This window comes from Amblyraja radiata, unplaced genomic scaffold (genome assembly GCF_010909765.2).
Source record: "Amblyraja radiata isolate CabotCenter1 unplaced genomic scaffold, sAmbRad1.1.pri scaffold_405_ctg1, whole genome shotgun sequence".
Taxonomy (NCBI): domain Eukaryota; kingdom Metazoa; phylum Chordata; class Chondrichthyes; order Rajiformes; family Rajidae; genus Amblyraja; species Amblyraja radiata.
The window spans coordinates 118,211-131,934 of NW_022630520.1; the positions used below are offsets into that span (position 1 = coordinate 118,211).

Sequence of the window (13,724 nt, forward strand, 5' to 3'; positions counted from 1 at the left end):
CTACAGCCCACCTCGTTCATGCTAACCACCTTGATTTACCACGCCAATCCCACTTGCCTACGTCTCACCCATATGCCTCCAAACCTTTCCTATCCATGTACATGTCCAATATCATAATTGTACCTGCCTCACCTAGCTCGTTCCACATACCCAGCATCCTCTGTGTAGAAAAAGTTCTCCAGAGATGCTGCATGATCTGCTGAGTTACTCCAGCATTTTGTGTCATTTGTATTATTGGACTTCCCTGGATTGGGGACAAAACTGTGGCTATTCACTGTATCCCTGCCTCTCATGATTTGATATACTTTACCTTCAAGGACACCCTTCAATTTCCCATTCTTCCCAGCCTATCTAGCCTCTCCGTATAAACTCAAACCCTCGATACCTGGTTAAATCTTAGATAATTTTTCTGCCCTCTTTACAGTTTAATGACATGTTTCCTATAGTAGACTATACACAGTACTCCAAATGACACTTTACTAACACCTTGCACAGCTGAAACATGATATTCCAACTCCTGAAATAAATATCGCCACCCTTCTCTCCCCCCTCTGACTCATCTGCCAACCATCCCTTGTCACACAGCTTGGAAACAAGCCCTTCGGCCCAACTTGCCCACCCCAACCAACCTGTCCCATCAAAACTAGTCTCACCTGCCAGCATTATCCACACACCTGTCTAAATGTTTCTTAACATTACAATAGTACCTGCCTCAACTACTTCCTCCAGCAGCTTGTTCCATACACCCACCACCCTTTGTGTAAAAAAGTAACCCCTCAGGTTCCTATTAAATCTTTCCCCCCTCACCTTAAAACTATGTCCTCTGGTTCTCGATTCCCCTTCTCTGGGTAAGAGACTGGACCCAATCTATCCCTCGCAACATTTTGTACACCTCTATAAGATCACCCCTCAACCTCCTGCGCTCCAAGGAATAGAGTCCTAACCTGCTCAACCTCCTCCATTAGCTCAGGCCCTCAAGTCCTGGCAACATTTTCGTAAATCGTCTTTGTATCCTTTCTAGCTTGATAAACATCCTTCCTACACCATGGTGCCCAAAACTGAACATAATACTTTAAAAGCCTTTTTGACCACCCTATCTTCTGCCACTTTCAAGGATCCATGTATCTGCTCTCGTAGATGCCTATGCTATACAACACTCCCCATTCACTGTGTAGTGCTCATACCCATGTTACACTTCCAAAAATGCAACACCTCACATTTCTGTGTATTAAATTCCATCAACCATTGCTCAGCCCACCTGCCCAACCGATTAAGAACCTGCTGCAAATTTGGACAACCATCTTCACTATCTACAATACCACCTACTTTAGTGTCACCTGCAAACTTGCTAATCATGCCATGTATGTTCTCATCTAAATCATTGCTATAGATGACAAACAGGAATGGGTCCAGTACCGAACCCTGAGGCACACCTCTGGTCACAGGCCTCCAGATCTAAAAGCAACTTTCCACCATCACCCTCTACTTCCTTCCATGAAGCCAATTTGTTATCCATTCAGCTATCTCTCATTGAATCCCATGCGATCTATCCTTCCAGAGCAGCCTACCACGGAACCTTGTCGAATGCCTTACTAAAATCCATGCACACAACATCTACAGCTCTGCCCTCATCGACCTTTTTGGTCATATCTACAAAAGAGTCGCTCGGATTTGTGAGACACTGTCTCCAACATACAAACCAATGCTGACTTTCCCTAATCAGCCCTTGTTCATCTAAATGCATATATCTTGGATCCCTCAAAATACTCTCGAGTAACTTTCCGACTAGAGATGTCAGGCTCCCTGGCCTATAATTCCCAGGCTTTTCCCTGCAGCCCTTCTTGAATAGATGCATAACATTTGCCACCTTCCAGTCTTCCAGCACCTCAACTGTATTGAATGATGACTCTTATATCTCAGCCAGGGCTCCTGCAATTTCCTCTCTAGCATCCCACAGAGGCCTCAGATATACCTTGATTAAAGAACTCTCACATATCCTTTAATCTTTGCCCCTCTAAACTTTAAAGCTATGCCCTCTTGTCTTTGACATTTTCACCCTGGTCACTTTCAGGAAGCTATGGAAAAAGTGCTACAATATGAATTTAAAGAGTTAGTAGCCAAATTGGAAAGCAGTATCTTAAAGGTAGTAATCTCATGATTACTGACTGCCATGCGCTCATGATAAAGGTACTTGACAATAGATCAGCTGAATATATGGCTGTTAAAGGTGTGCAGGGTGGAGGGATTTGGATCCTGGTGCACTAGGACTAATTCTGGAGAAGGTAGGTCTGTACAAACAGGACAAGTTACAACAGCACAGAAACCAATGTCTTGCCCATGCATTTGCTAGTGTTGTTCATTGATAAGGAACTGAATTTCAAACAGCCAATAGGATTTGCAGCCGCACATTGTGTCCAAATGCTTCAGTGTGTTCCAGAAGAAGAAAGAATTACCTGAAGGGTAGGTGCGATCATTTTGGCATTGAAAGATAAGAGTGCCAGGATGAAGATTCCTTAATTATGAAATCAAGGAACATATATCATCAGTTTACTTGAAAGTAAGACAAGGCCATAGTAAATTCATGCAAATGAGCAATGTCTTACTTTTTGGGGAAAATAGAGGAGACATTGTGCAGCTGAACTGGATGAAGAGGTTAGAGACCTGAATGGATCTTATTGACTGTTTATACTCACTCCAAAGGCTGCTGAACTTTTTTGTTCATTAGTACGCATTGAAGTGAAGAGAGCATCAACGGAAGTTAACACTGTGGTATTAGTTTAAGAAAGAACTGCAGATGCTAGAAAAATTGAAGGTGGACAAAAAATGCTGGAGAAACTCAGCGAGTGAGACAGCATTTATGGAGAGAAGGAATTGGCGAAGTTTTGGATCGAGACCCTTCTTCATGTTGGGGGGGCAGGAAAAAGAAAGGGAGTAGGCAGAGACATTGGGACATGGGAGAACTGGGAAGGGAGCAGGAAAGGAGGGAAAAAGCAAGGGCTATCTAAAATTAGAGAAGTCAATGTTCATACTGCTGGGGTGTAAAACTAAACAAGCGCAAATGAGGTGCTGTTCCTCCAATTTGCGCTGGGCCTCACTCTGACAATGAAGGAGGCCAAGGACAGAAAGGTCAGAGTTGGAATGGGAGTCTACGCTGATCTTCCCAGTTCTCCCACAAGTCCTACTGTCTCCGCCTACTTCCTTTCTTTTTCCCACCTCCCCCCCCGACATCAGTCTGAAGAAGGGTCTCGACCCGAAACGTCGACAATTCCTTCTCTCCATGGAGGCTGCCTCACCCGTTGAGTTTCTCCATGTCCATAACTTCCTGAAAGCGACAAAATGAGAAGAGAGTGGGGAAGAAGGCATACGGTATGCTTGCCTTGATAGGTTGGAGTATCAGAGTCAGGGTGTCACCTTGCAGCTTTATAGTACTTTGCTTAGGCCGCATTTGGAGTATTTGTGTGCAGTTCTGGTCGCCCTATTACAGGGAGGATGTGGAGGCTTTGGAAAGGGCAGAGACGGAGGTTTACCAGAAATATAACAACAAATTGCTGGAGTAACTCAGCGGGACAGGCAGCATCTCTGGAGAGAAAGAATGGGTGATGTTTCAGGTTGGAACCCTCCTTCAGACTGAATGATGCGTGGATTAGGGGGTATTCGCTTCAGGGAGAGGTTGTACAGACGGAGTGTTTTCTCTGGAATGCCGGAGGTTGCGGGGATACCTAATAGAAGTATATAAAATTATGAGACGCATAGATAGGGAGACAGACAGAATCTTTTTTCCCGGGATGGAATAAGCAAATACTAGAGGGCACAGCTTTAAGGTGAGAGGGACAAAGTTTAAAGGATTTGCGTGGGGCAGGTTTTTAACACAGTGGGCGGTGAGTGCCTGGAACGTGCTGCCGGGGGTGGTGGCTGATGCAGATTATATATACCTCGTAAGCAGATACAATAGTGGCATTTAAGAGACTTTTGGATAGACATCTTTATGTGCAGGGAATGGAGGGATATGGGTGATGTGCAGGTAGATAAGTGATGATCTTGGCATCATGTCAATGGACAATAGGACAGGTTACAAATGGACAGAAACCAATGTCCTCGCCCATGAATTTGCTGGTATTGTTCATTGATAAGGAACCTGTTCTTGTGCTGTTCTATGTCCCACATATGTAAAAGTTCTGGGGCACTTTAATTTATTAGTCATAAGATCATAATTGATAGGGGTAGAATTAGGCCATTCGGCCCATCAATACTTCGCCATTCAATCATGGCTGACCTATCTCTCCCTCCTAACTCCATTCTCCTGCCCACAACCTCTGCCACCCGTATTAATCAAGAATCTACCTCTGCCTGAAAAATATCCATTGACTTTGCCTCCACAGCCCTCTGTGGCAAATAATTCCACAGATTCACCACTCTCTGACTGAAGAAATTCCTCCTCATCTCCTTCTTAAAAGAACGTCCTTTAATTCTGAGGCTGTGACCTCTAGTCCAAGGTTCTCCCACTTGTGGAAACATCCTCTCCACATCCACTCTATATAAGCCTTTTACCATTCTCTATCCAAGCCTTGCACTATTGTAGTCAAGCAGTAATTGTACAATAATACATAGGAACACATTCATTCAATGAGGCCGTCACTGACTAGCAGCACCCATCTTGGTTTTCCGTCCCCTGACACCTTTGGCTGCCAAATAAATCTCTCTCAGATTTGAACAGATTCATTCAGCAACTGTAATTTTTGATAACCATCTTTGCATTCTACCATAACACCCACTTTAGTCACAGCCATTTAGAGGGCCTGCATGCGAATTCAAATGCACAAGATTATGGACTAAGCTTTGATAGTTCTTTCTATACTGCCGCTCCAACAGTGCAGTATTTTCTGAATACTATCCCTCCAAATGTGCAGTATTCACTCCAGCTTCACAGTATAGTTCTTTTTTGGTATTGTGTCAGTTTATTGTTGGTTATCAAAAATTACAGGATGGTTATCAAAAATTATCGCAGGATCTGGATCTATTAAGTTAGTGGACTGAGGAATGATTAATGGAGTTGAATACAGATAAGCGTGAGGTGTTGCACTTTGGGAAGTCAAATCAAGGCAGGGCCTTCACTGTGAATGGATAGGCCCTGGGAGTATTGGAGAGCAGAAGGATCTAGGAGTGCAGGTACATAGTTCCTTGAAAGTGGTGTAAGAGGTAGATCAGGTGATCAAGAATACTTTTGGTACGTTGCCCTTCTTCAGTTAGGGTAATAAGTATAGAAGTTGACATGTTAGGTTACAGTTGTACAAGATAGGCTGTATTTGGAATATTGTGTTCACGTTTGGTCACCTTGCTATGGGAAAAATGTAGTTAAGCTGGAAAGAGTGCAGAGAATGTTTACAAGGATGTTGCCAGGACTTGAGGGTCTGAGCTATAGGGAGAGGTTGGGCAGGCTAGGACTTCATTCCTTCGATTGCAGGATGAAAAGGGGTGACTTCATGGAAGTGTAAAGGAACATGAGGGGAATAGATAAATAATAGATAAAAATAGAAGGGAATAGATTCCACAGAGCGTACCCAGCATTTTACCCAGCGTAGCGGAATCAAGAATCAGAGGACATAGATTTAAGGTGAGGGGGCAAAGATTTAATTGGAACCTGAGGGGCAACATTTTCACACGGTGGGTCGATGGAAGGAGCTGCCAGAGGAGATAGTTGAGGCAGGTACTATATCAACAGGTATAAGCAATTGGGCAGGTATATGGCAAGAAAAGGTTGAGAGGGATATGGGCCAAACATGGACAGGTAGGACTAGAGTATATGTGGCATCTTGGTTTGCATCAAAGATGAGAGTTCCTCTAGTATCTTTGGTTTGCATGGCCCATGGAGGGCCTGTTTACGTGCTCTATGTGATATAAAATGCTACAATTTAATTGTCATTGACACAATCTTACTGTAGTGCAGCAAGTTACCATACTTCTGAAAATTTAATATTATGTCCATGGAACATGTGACCTTATAACTTAGGCTGTTATTTTTTTTGCTTCTGCAGTTAGAATGTGCACTTATCCATATGGTGATATTGCAGTAGCAATTGTATCTACATTGATGCTTTTCATATCCATTGTGGGACTATGTTTTATCTTCGCAGTGAAGAGAAGTAAGTAATAATGCAAAGGCAACAAGCAAATATCAGGATTTGTGTTTGTCGTGATGATAAGATGTAATTTTGATTTGCTCTTCAATTTGTACAAAACTGCTTTTTTTTTTGCTCACAGAATTTGCCATCTAGGCCAGCATTTATCCCTTCATTGGAACTATCAACGCTTTGTCAATAATCTAGTGCATTTGAATTCACATGCAGGCCCTCTAAATGGTTGTTACTAAAGTGGGTGTTGTGGTAGAATGCAAAGATGGTTATTAAAATTACTGCAGGACCTTGATCTTGGGCAAGAGGGCTGTAGTTGGGGCATCTTGGTCAGCATAAGCAGGATGGGCCAAAGGGCATGTTTTCATGCTGTATGACATTGGGCTTTGTGGCACACCACTGGTCACAGGCCTCCAATTTCCCTCAGTGTTGTATATAACCATAAACTAACCTAAATCTGATATGGAATTAAACTTGAACAAGTGTGAAGTGATGCACTTTGGAAAGTTCAACTAGTGCAGGATGTACACAGTAAATGGTAGGGCTCTGGGGAGTGTTAAAGTACTTTATTCCCCATTATCACTTCTCCAGCATCATTTTGCAGCTGTCCAATGCTCACCCGCCTCTTTTTATATCTGAAGAAACTTTTGCTATCCTCTTTTATACTATTAACAAGCTTACTTTTATATTTTATCTTTGCTCCCCGTATGGCCTTTTTAGTTACCTTCTATTGTTTATTAGAAGCTTCACAATCATAGAAACATAGACACATAGAAAATAGGTGCAGGAGGAGGCCATTCGGCCCTTCGAGCATGCACCGCCATTCATTGTGATCATGGCTGATCGTCCCCAATCAATAACCCGTGCCTGCCTTCTCCCCATATCCCTTGATTCCACCAGCCCCTAGAGCTCTATCTAACTTTCTCTTAAATCCATCCAGTGACTTGGCCCCCACTGCCCTCTGTGGCAGGGAATTCCACAAATTCACACAACTCTCTGGGTGAAAAAGTTTTTTCTCACCTCAGTCTTAAATGGCCTCCCCTTTATTCTGAGACTGTGGCCCCTGGTTCTGGACTCGCCCAACATTGGCAACATTTTTTCTGCATTTAGCTTGTCCAGTCCTTTTATAATTTTATCTGCTTCTATAAGATCCCACTTCATCCTTCTAAACTCCAGTGAATACAAGCCTGGTCTTTTCAATCTTTCCTCATATGACAGTCCCGCCATCCCAGGGATCAATCTCGTGAACCTAAGCTGCACTGCCTCAATCACAAGAATGTCCTTCTTCTCACTTTCCTCTCATACCCTCAAATTTCTAACTGTGCTGTAAGCTCATCCACTTTGTTCTGTGTACAATGTGTATTCAAATATAACAGATTTAGTTCGATAGTCACCATCCCTCTTCTCAAGTCAAGTCAAGAGAGTTTATTGTCATGTGTCCCAAATAGGACAATCACATTCTTGCTTGCTGCAGCACAACAGAATTATGTAGGCATAAATACAGAACAGTTCAGTTCAATATACACATAAATAAGCAGAGAAAGTGCAATAGGCTGTTACAGTTCAGAGTACAATTCTTCCCTTCCCTCCCATACCACCCCCTCCCCGGGCACTTTCCGTTGCAATCGCAAGAAATGCAACAGCTGTCCCTTCACCTCCCCCCTCGATGCCATTCAAGGACCCAAGCAGTCGTTCCAGGTGCGACAAAGGTTCACCTGTATCTCCTCCAACCTCATCTACTGCATCCGCTGCTCTAGATGTCAGCTGATTTACATCGGTGAGACTAAGCGGAGGTTGGGCGATCGTTTCGCCGAACACCTCCGCTCAGTCCGCAATAACCTACCTGAACTCCCGGTGGCTCAGCACTTCAACTCCCCCTCCCATTCCCAATCTGACCTCTCTGTCCTGGGTCTCCTCCATTGCCAGAGTGAGCAACACCGGAAATTGGAGGAACAGCACCTCATATTCCGCCTGGGTTGCTTGCGTCCGGAGGCATGAACATTGAATTCTCCCAATTTTGCTAGCCCTTGCTCTCTCCTCCCCTTCCTTAACCCTCGAGCTGTCTCCTCCCATCCCCCCGCCCTCGGGCTCCTCTTCCTCCCTTTTTCCTTCCTTCTCCCCCCCCACCCCCCATCAGTCTGAAGAAGGGTTTCGGCCCGAAACGTCACCTATTTCCTTCGCTCCATAGATGCTGCTGCACCCGCTGAGTTTCTCCAGCATTTTTGTGTACCCACAGTTCAGAGTCTGTTTGTTGTCGAGTTTAATAGCCTGATGGCTGTGGGGAGAGGCTGTTCATGAACCTGGATGTAACAGGTTCAGGAACAAGTCTTCTCACATTGGTCCTGATTATACATGACCATAATTTGTTATCCCTTCTTAAACAATCTGTCCGACACACACACACACAATATTCAGTTTAGTGTACTAGCTACAATCCTAGTTATGCAGGTTTCCGGGACCCTGGTCCCAGCTGGGTTCAAGTGGAGTCCATCCCGTCAGATAACCTTCCTTCCTTAATGTCCTACAAAATTCAAATGCCATTCTCCCACACTAATCTTTGAGCCACACATTCAACTCTTTAATCTTATCAACTATATGCCAATTTGCTCGTGGCTCAGGTAGCAATCTAGAGATTATTACCTTTTTGGTCCTGCTTTTCTATTTAGCCTCTAGCTGCTCAAATTCCCTCAGCAAAATATCTTTTGTTGTTCTACATACATCATTGGTAGCTTCATGGCCCACCAAGGGATCAACCAGCTCCCACATCATGCATCTGCACCTCACGACGTGACCCTGCATGCCTCCTTTGTGTATTCGACAACTCCTCTTTACATTCCTGCTTGTTGCTGCTGCCCTCTGGGCTTGACGGGTCTGCATTCTCTCCTCAGCCCTTCTTTCCAAAGCCTCTCGAGCCAAAGCCTCAGGTTGTACTTTTCCGCAACATTGCACTTTTAAAGTTGATTCTTGCTTTCAGCAAGATGGCTGCTCTCCCACTGTCAATTTCCTAGCTTTGCTTCCCATTGTATGTACTGCCACTACCTCTAGTTAACCAAATCAGATGCCTGCTACGATCTAATGTCCTGCCTCCATAATCAGAAACACTGAAAAAAACTCTTCAACTTCTTCCTGACGATTTAAAAAAAGTTTTGAAGTTTATTCCTGCTTTCAGCAAGATAGCTGCTCTCCAACTGGCTTCAAGCTTTCAAAGTCTGGTAGATTAATTAGCTGCTGTAAATTGGTCCTAGTGTGTAGGGAGGCAGAGTTTGTGGAGAGTTGAAGAGAATGGTGAGAGTTAAATAAAACAAGGCTACTGTAGGATTATATTAAATGAGTGCTCGATGACCACCACAGATCCAGTGTACCAAAGGCCTTGTTTCTGTGCTGTGACTTGTTGATTCAATGACAGCTCTTTAACTCTGTGGCACACACACGCCCATGCATTAGATCCTTTGGGGTTCTGCTTTTGGATGTTTTGCTACATTTAAGCTACTAAATAATGCCAATCCAGCATGTTGGTTGTTGATCCAGGATGCAATGGGGCTGCAATAGTCAAAGAGACGATGTCACTTCAAATGGCTAATCAAGACAAAAGCTAACTTTCAATTATTTACATTTTTAATTGAATGTATTGTATATTTTATTTACAGTGCAGACATGGAATCTTTCGAAAAGATCAAGTCGACTTTGGTCAAAATGAAAGCTTATACAGCTTCAAAAATGTACACTGTTTTCAGGTAATGTACCAAGTACATATGATCTAAAAAGTCATGTGAAACTCTTGAGTGCAATTACCCATTCCTCTTTTATTCTTGATGGGTTTCTGTCTCTCTATACCTCTATCACACACACACACCCCTTTCATTCACCACTTTCCCTTATTGTCACTTCATTCCTTCCACCATTTACCCTCCCTTTCTGCCTTCACTCTCTGCTTCTCATCTCTTGCCCTCTCATCACTATTTTCCAGAAAACATGATTGAATCCAGAGTAAAAACATAAAAACGGACTCAGCGCTGCTGTAGGTATGTGAAATGGAAAGAGTCTGCAAGATTAATGTGCTCCCTGACAGACAAAATAAGTGGAATTTGTACTGAATTTGAAGAGCTGCCTATGGAAATATTGGATACTCTGGTTCTCAACAGGCAGATTCCAGAATTGTACCTGCAAATTAGAAGGTAACAAATTGAGCTACAGTCCTTAAGAAAGGAGGAAGTGAGAATATAGGGAGCTACTGACCTGTAGCCTGACATGAGAAGGAAATTGAAAGGACATGGAACATAGAACAGTACAACACAGGCCCATAATGTTTGTGCCCAATATGATGCCTAGTTAAACTGATATGCTCTGCCTGTATATGATCCATATCCCTCTATTCCCTGCACTTCCATGTGCCTATTTAAATGCCTCTGAAACTACACTTTCATATTTATGTTATTATTCCATTGTTTTTAACAGTGTCTGCTGCTGTGATATTCCAGAAGCTGCAATCAACAAACTCTTGTAGCGGATTTGCAGGAGAAGAAAATGTTGAAAGTATGTCTGGAAATGAGAGGACTGAAAGGTGGTGGTGGAGTTCTCTCTGTCAGGATCTCTGTCGTCTAAATGTTGGAAGTGATGAAGAGACAGTAACAGTGTTATTCAGTATGATCTGTGATGTATGCTTTTGTCAATATTGATCCCACTTTAAGAAAATAAGATTTTTCTTAATTAGATTAAACTTATTATCTTAAAATATAAAAAGTACACCAGACAGGAGCTGAAAAGGAAAACAAACACTCAATGTATGGGGCAATTTTTTTTATCAATGTCATATTGTTTTGATTTTCAGTGAATTGTTAAATAAATATTAACTGTTGCAGACCATTATATTGGTAGCTTCTGAAACTCTGTGTTTATCCCACATTTAATGAATACTAGACCAAGTGGGATCCATTGGGCTCCGTTCCCCCAACGTAATATTCCACCACTCACCCGTTCCCCAATGCAACCCGTTTCCACAACCCATAGCCCCCAACACTCCCTGCTCCTCCTCTTCACCCTCACTCTTCTCTCCTCCCCCTGCTCCCCCACTCCTCACCTCTCCCCTATTGCACTTCACCACTAAACACAATTTTTAAATAACATTTCCCCTCTCCTTACAACAATGTAACAAATCTCTCATTGCACTGGGTGGAAGACTGTTGATGGGAAGTTTATGTAAATGAGATCCCATTGTGATGTCATTGTCGGGTGGAGCACTGTTCATGGGCAGTTTATGTAAATGAGATTCCATTGTGACGTCATAGCTGTAACTGCCAGCAACTGATACTGCAGTGTTCAAGTCATTCTTTCTCAAACTGGATTTTGTAAAGTTGAAAATGTGAATAACTTGTAAAATATAACATCAATCTGAACGAAACTTGATGAAAACACAGCACAAGACAATTGTGAGTAAGGTGGTGTAAAAGTTGTAGCGCTATCGTGTATCGTTTTACCGTAATTTCAGGATCTCACTCACTCACTCAAAGTCAGTCAGTGAGTTTTTGAGGCTGCCATCTTGCCGCTCCGGGCCCTGTCCGTGTCCATGTCTGTGTGTGGGTGTGTGTGTGGGGGGGGGGTGTGTGTGTGTGGGGGGGGGTGGGGTGTGTGTGTGGGGGTGTGTGTGTGGGGGGGGCGGTGTGTTTGTGTGGTGGGGGTATGTGTGGGGGTGTGTGTGGGGGGGTGGTGTGTGTGTGCGTGGGGGGGGGGGTGGGGTGTGGGTGTGTGTGGGGGGTGGTGTGTATGTGTGGGGGGTGGGGGGGTGTGTATGTGGGGGGTTGTTGATGTGTGTGGGTGTTTGTTTGGGGGTGGGATGTGTGTGGTGGGTGTGTGGGGGGGGTTGGGGGTGGTGTGTGTGGGGGCTGTGTGGGTGGGGGGGGGTGTGGTGGGGTGTGGGGGGTTTGTCGTGGGTGGGAGGGGTGTGGTCGTGTGAGTAGATGGTGTGGTGTCGGAGTGTGTGTGGGGGTGGATGAAGCTCGTAGTGTGGGGGGTTGGGGTGTGTGTATGCGGGTGGCGGTGTGTGTGTGGTGGGGGTGGGGTTTGTGTGTGTGTGTGTGTGTGTGTGTGTGGGGGAGGGGTGTGTGTGAGTGTGTGTGGGGTGTGTGTGGTGGTGTGTGTGGGGGGGGTGGGGTGTGTGTGTGGGGGGGGGTGTGTGTGTGGGGGGGGGGGCGGTGTGCGCGTGTGGGTGGGGGGGGGGTGGTGTGTGTGGGTGGGGGGTGTGTGTGTGTGTGGGGGGGGTGTGTGTGTGGGTGGGGGGGGTGTGGTGTGTGGGTGGGGGGGGGGGGGGGGGTGTGGTGTGTGTGTGGGGGGTGGGGGTTGTCCCCCATTTGCAGGTTTGTATAATTGCTGTTTCCGCGACTTCGCCACACAAGACAAGACAAGACGCGGCATTAAATTCAGGCGCCAGTTTATTGGGATAATGGGGGCGTCTTGTGTCGCCCGTAGACGGGGCAATAATTGCCCGGACAAGGAGCATCTGTCACCTGCTGGGCCGCCGCACCTGCGGGAAGGAGGAAATTACTGAACCCTGTCCGCCAAAGTTGCGCCAACAACTGCAAGCGACACGTTTCTCCCTCCGGCGCCGCCCGACCCTCTGGCGCTCACAGATCAGACATGTACCGGTGCTCACTCCCCCCCTCCCTCCCGCAGCAGGTACAGCAGGCAGTGAAGAAAGCAAATGGCATGTTGGCTTTTATAACAAGAGGAATCGAGTATAGGAGCAAAGAGGTCCTTCTGCAGTTGTACGGGGCTCTAGTGAGACCACACCTAGAGTATTGTGTGCAGTTTTGGTCCACTAATTTGAGGAAGGACATTCTTGCCATTGAGGGAGTGCAGCGTAGGTTTACAAGGTTAATTCCCGGGATGGCGGGACTGTCATATGTTGAGAGAATGGAGCAGCTGGGCTTGTATACTCTGGAGTTTAGAAGGATGAGAGGCTACTAATTTAAACATATAAGATTGTTAAGGGCTTGGACACGCTGGAGGCAGGAAACATGTTCCCGATGTTGGGGGAGTCCAGAACCAGGGGCCACAGTTTAAGAATAAGGGGTAAAGCCATTTAGAACGGAGACGAGGAAACACTTTTTCTCACAGAGAGTTGTGAGTCTGTGGAATTCTCTGCCTCAGAGGGCGGTGGAGGCCGGTTCTCTGGATACTTTCAAGAGAGAGCTAGATAGGGCTCTTAAAAAGGGGAGTCAGGGGATATGGGGAGAAGACAGGAACGGGGTACTGATTGGGGATGATCAGCCAAGATCACATTGAATGATGGTGCTGGCTCGAAGGGCCGAATGGCCTACTCCTGCACCTATTGTCAGCGCGGCGCTCCCTCCCTCCCTCCCTCCCTCCCTCCCGCAGCGCGGCGCTCCCTCCCTCCCCAACTCCCGCAGCGCGGCGCTCCCTCACCTCTAAGCACAGCGCAGATCAAAAACTTTCAAGCTGTTGATCTGAACTTGCCCGTAAATATTGATGGTGTCGATCTTCATGTCGGCGGCGCGGTCGTAAATCAGGGTGTGTTTGCCGTTCACACAGACCTGCGGGAATCACACGGGCGTGAGGGGGTGTGGACGGGGGAGGAAGGGG

General features: G+C 45.5%; 1 protein-coding gene and 1 long non-coding RNA gene across 6 annotated transcripts in view; one reads left to right on the forward strand and one right to left on the reverse strand.

Moving 5' to 3' along the window:
- LOC116969908 (hepatocyte cell adhesion molecule-like) overlaps positions 1-10,991 on the forward strand; it is a 36,245-nt gene extending 25,254 nt beyond the window's left edge. For 3 of the 5 annotated variants that reach the window (XM_033016665.1, XM_033016666.1, XM_033016664.1), the window contains 3 exons: positions 6,033-6,140; positions 9,776-9,862; positions 10,584-10,991. In XM_033016665.1, coding sequence (XP_032872556.1) covers positions 6,033-6,140; positions 9,776-9,825 — 158 coding nt within the window. In that variant the 3' untranslated portion in view covers positions 9,826-9,862; positions 10,584-10,991. Of the gene's footprint in view, positions 1-6,032; positions 6,141-9,775; positions 9,863-10,583 lie in introns of those variants that run through there. The other 2 variants (XM_033016667.1, XM_033016668.1) reach the window with 2 other exon arrangements.
- Positions 10,992-12,535: 1,544 nt separating this feature from the next.
- Positions 12,536-13,706, reverse strand: LOC116969907. Its single transcript, XR_004410956.1, has 2 exons — positions 13,548-13,706; positions 12,536-12,645 (listed from the first exon to the last, which is right to left on the reverse strand). It is a non-coding gene; the product is annotated as an uncharacterized LOC116969907 (long non-coding RNA).
- Positions 13,707-13,724: the final 18 nt, after the last annotated feature.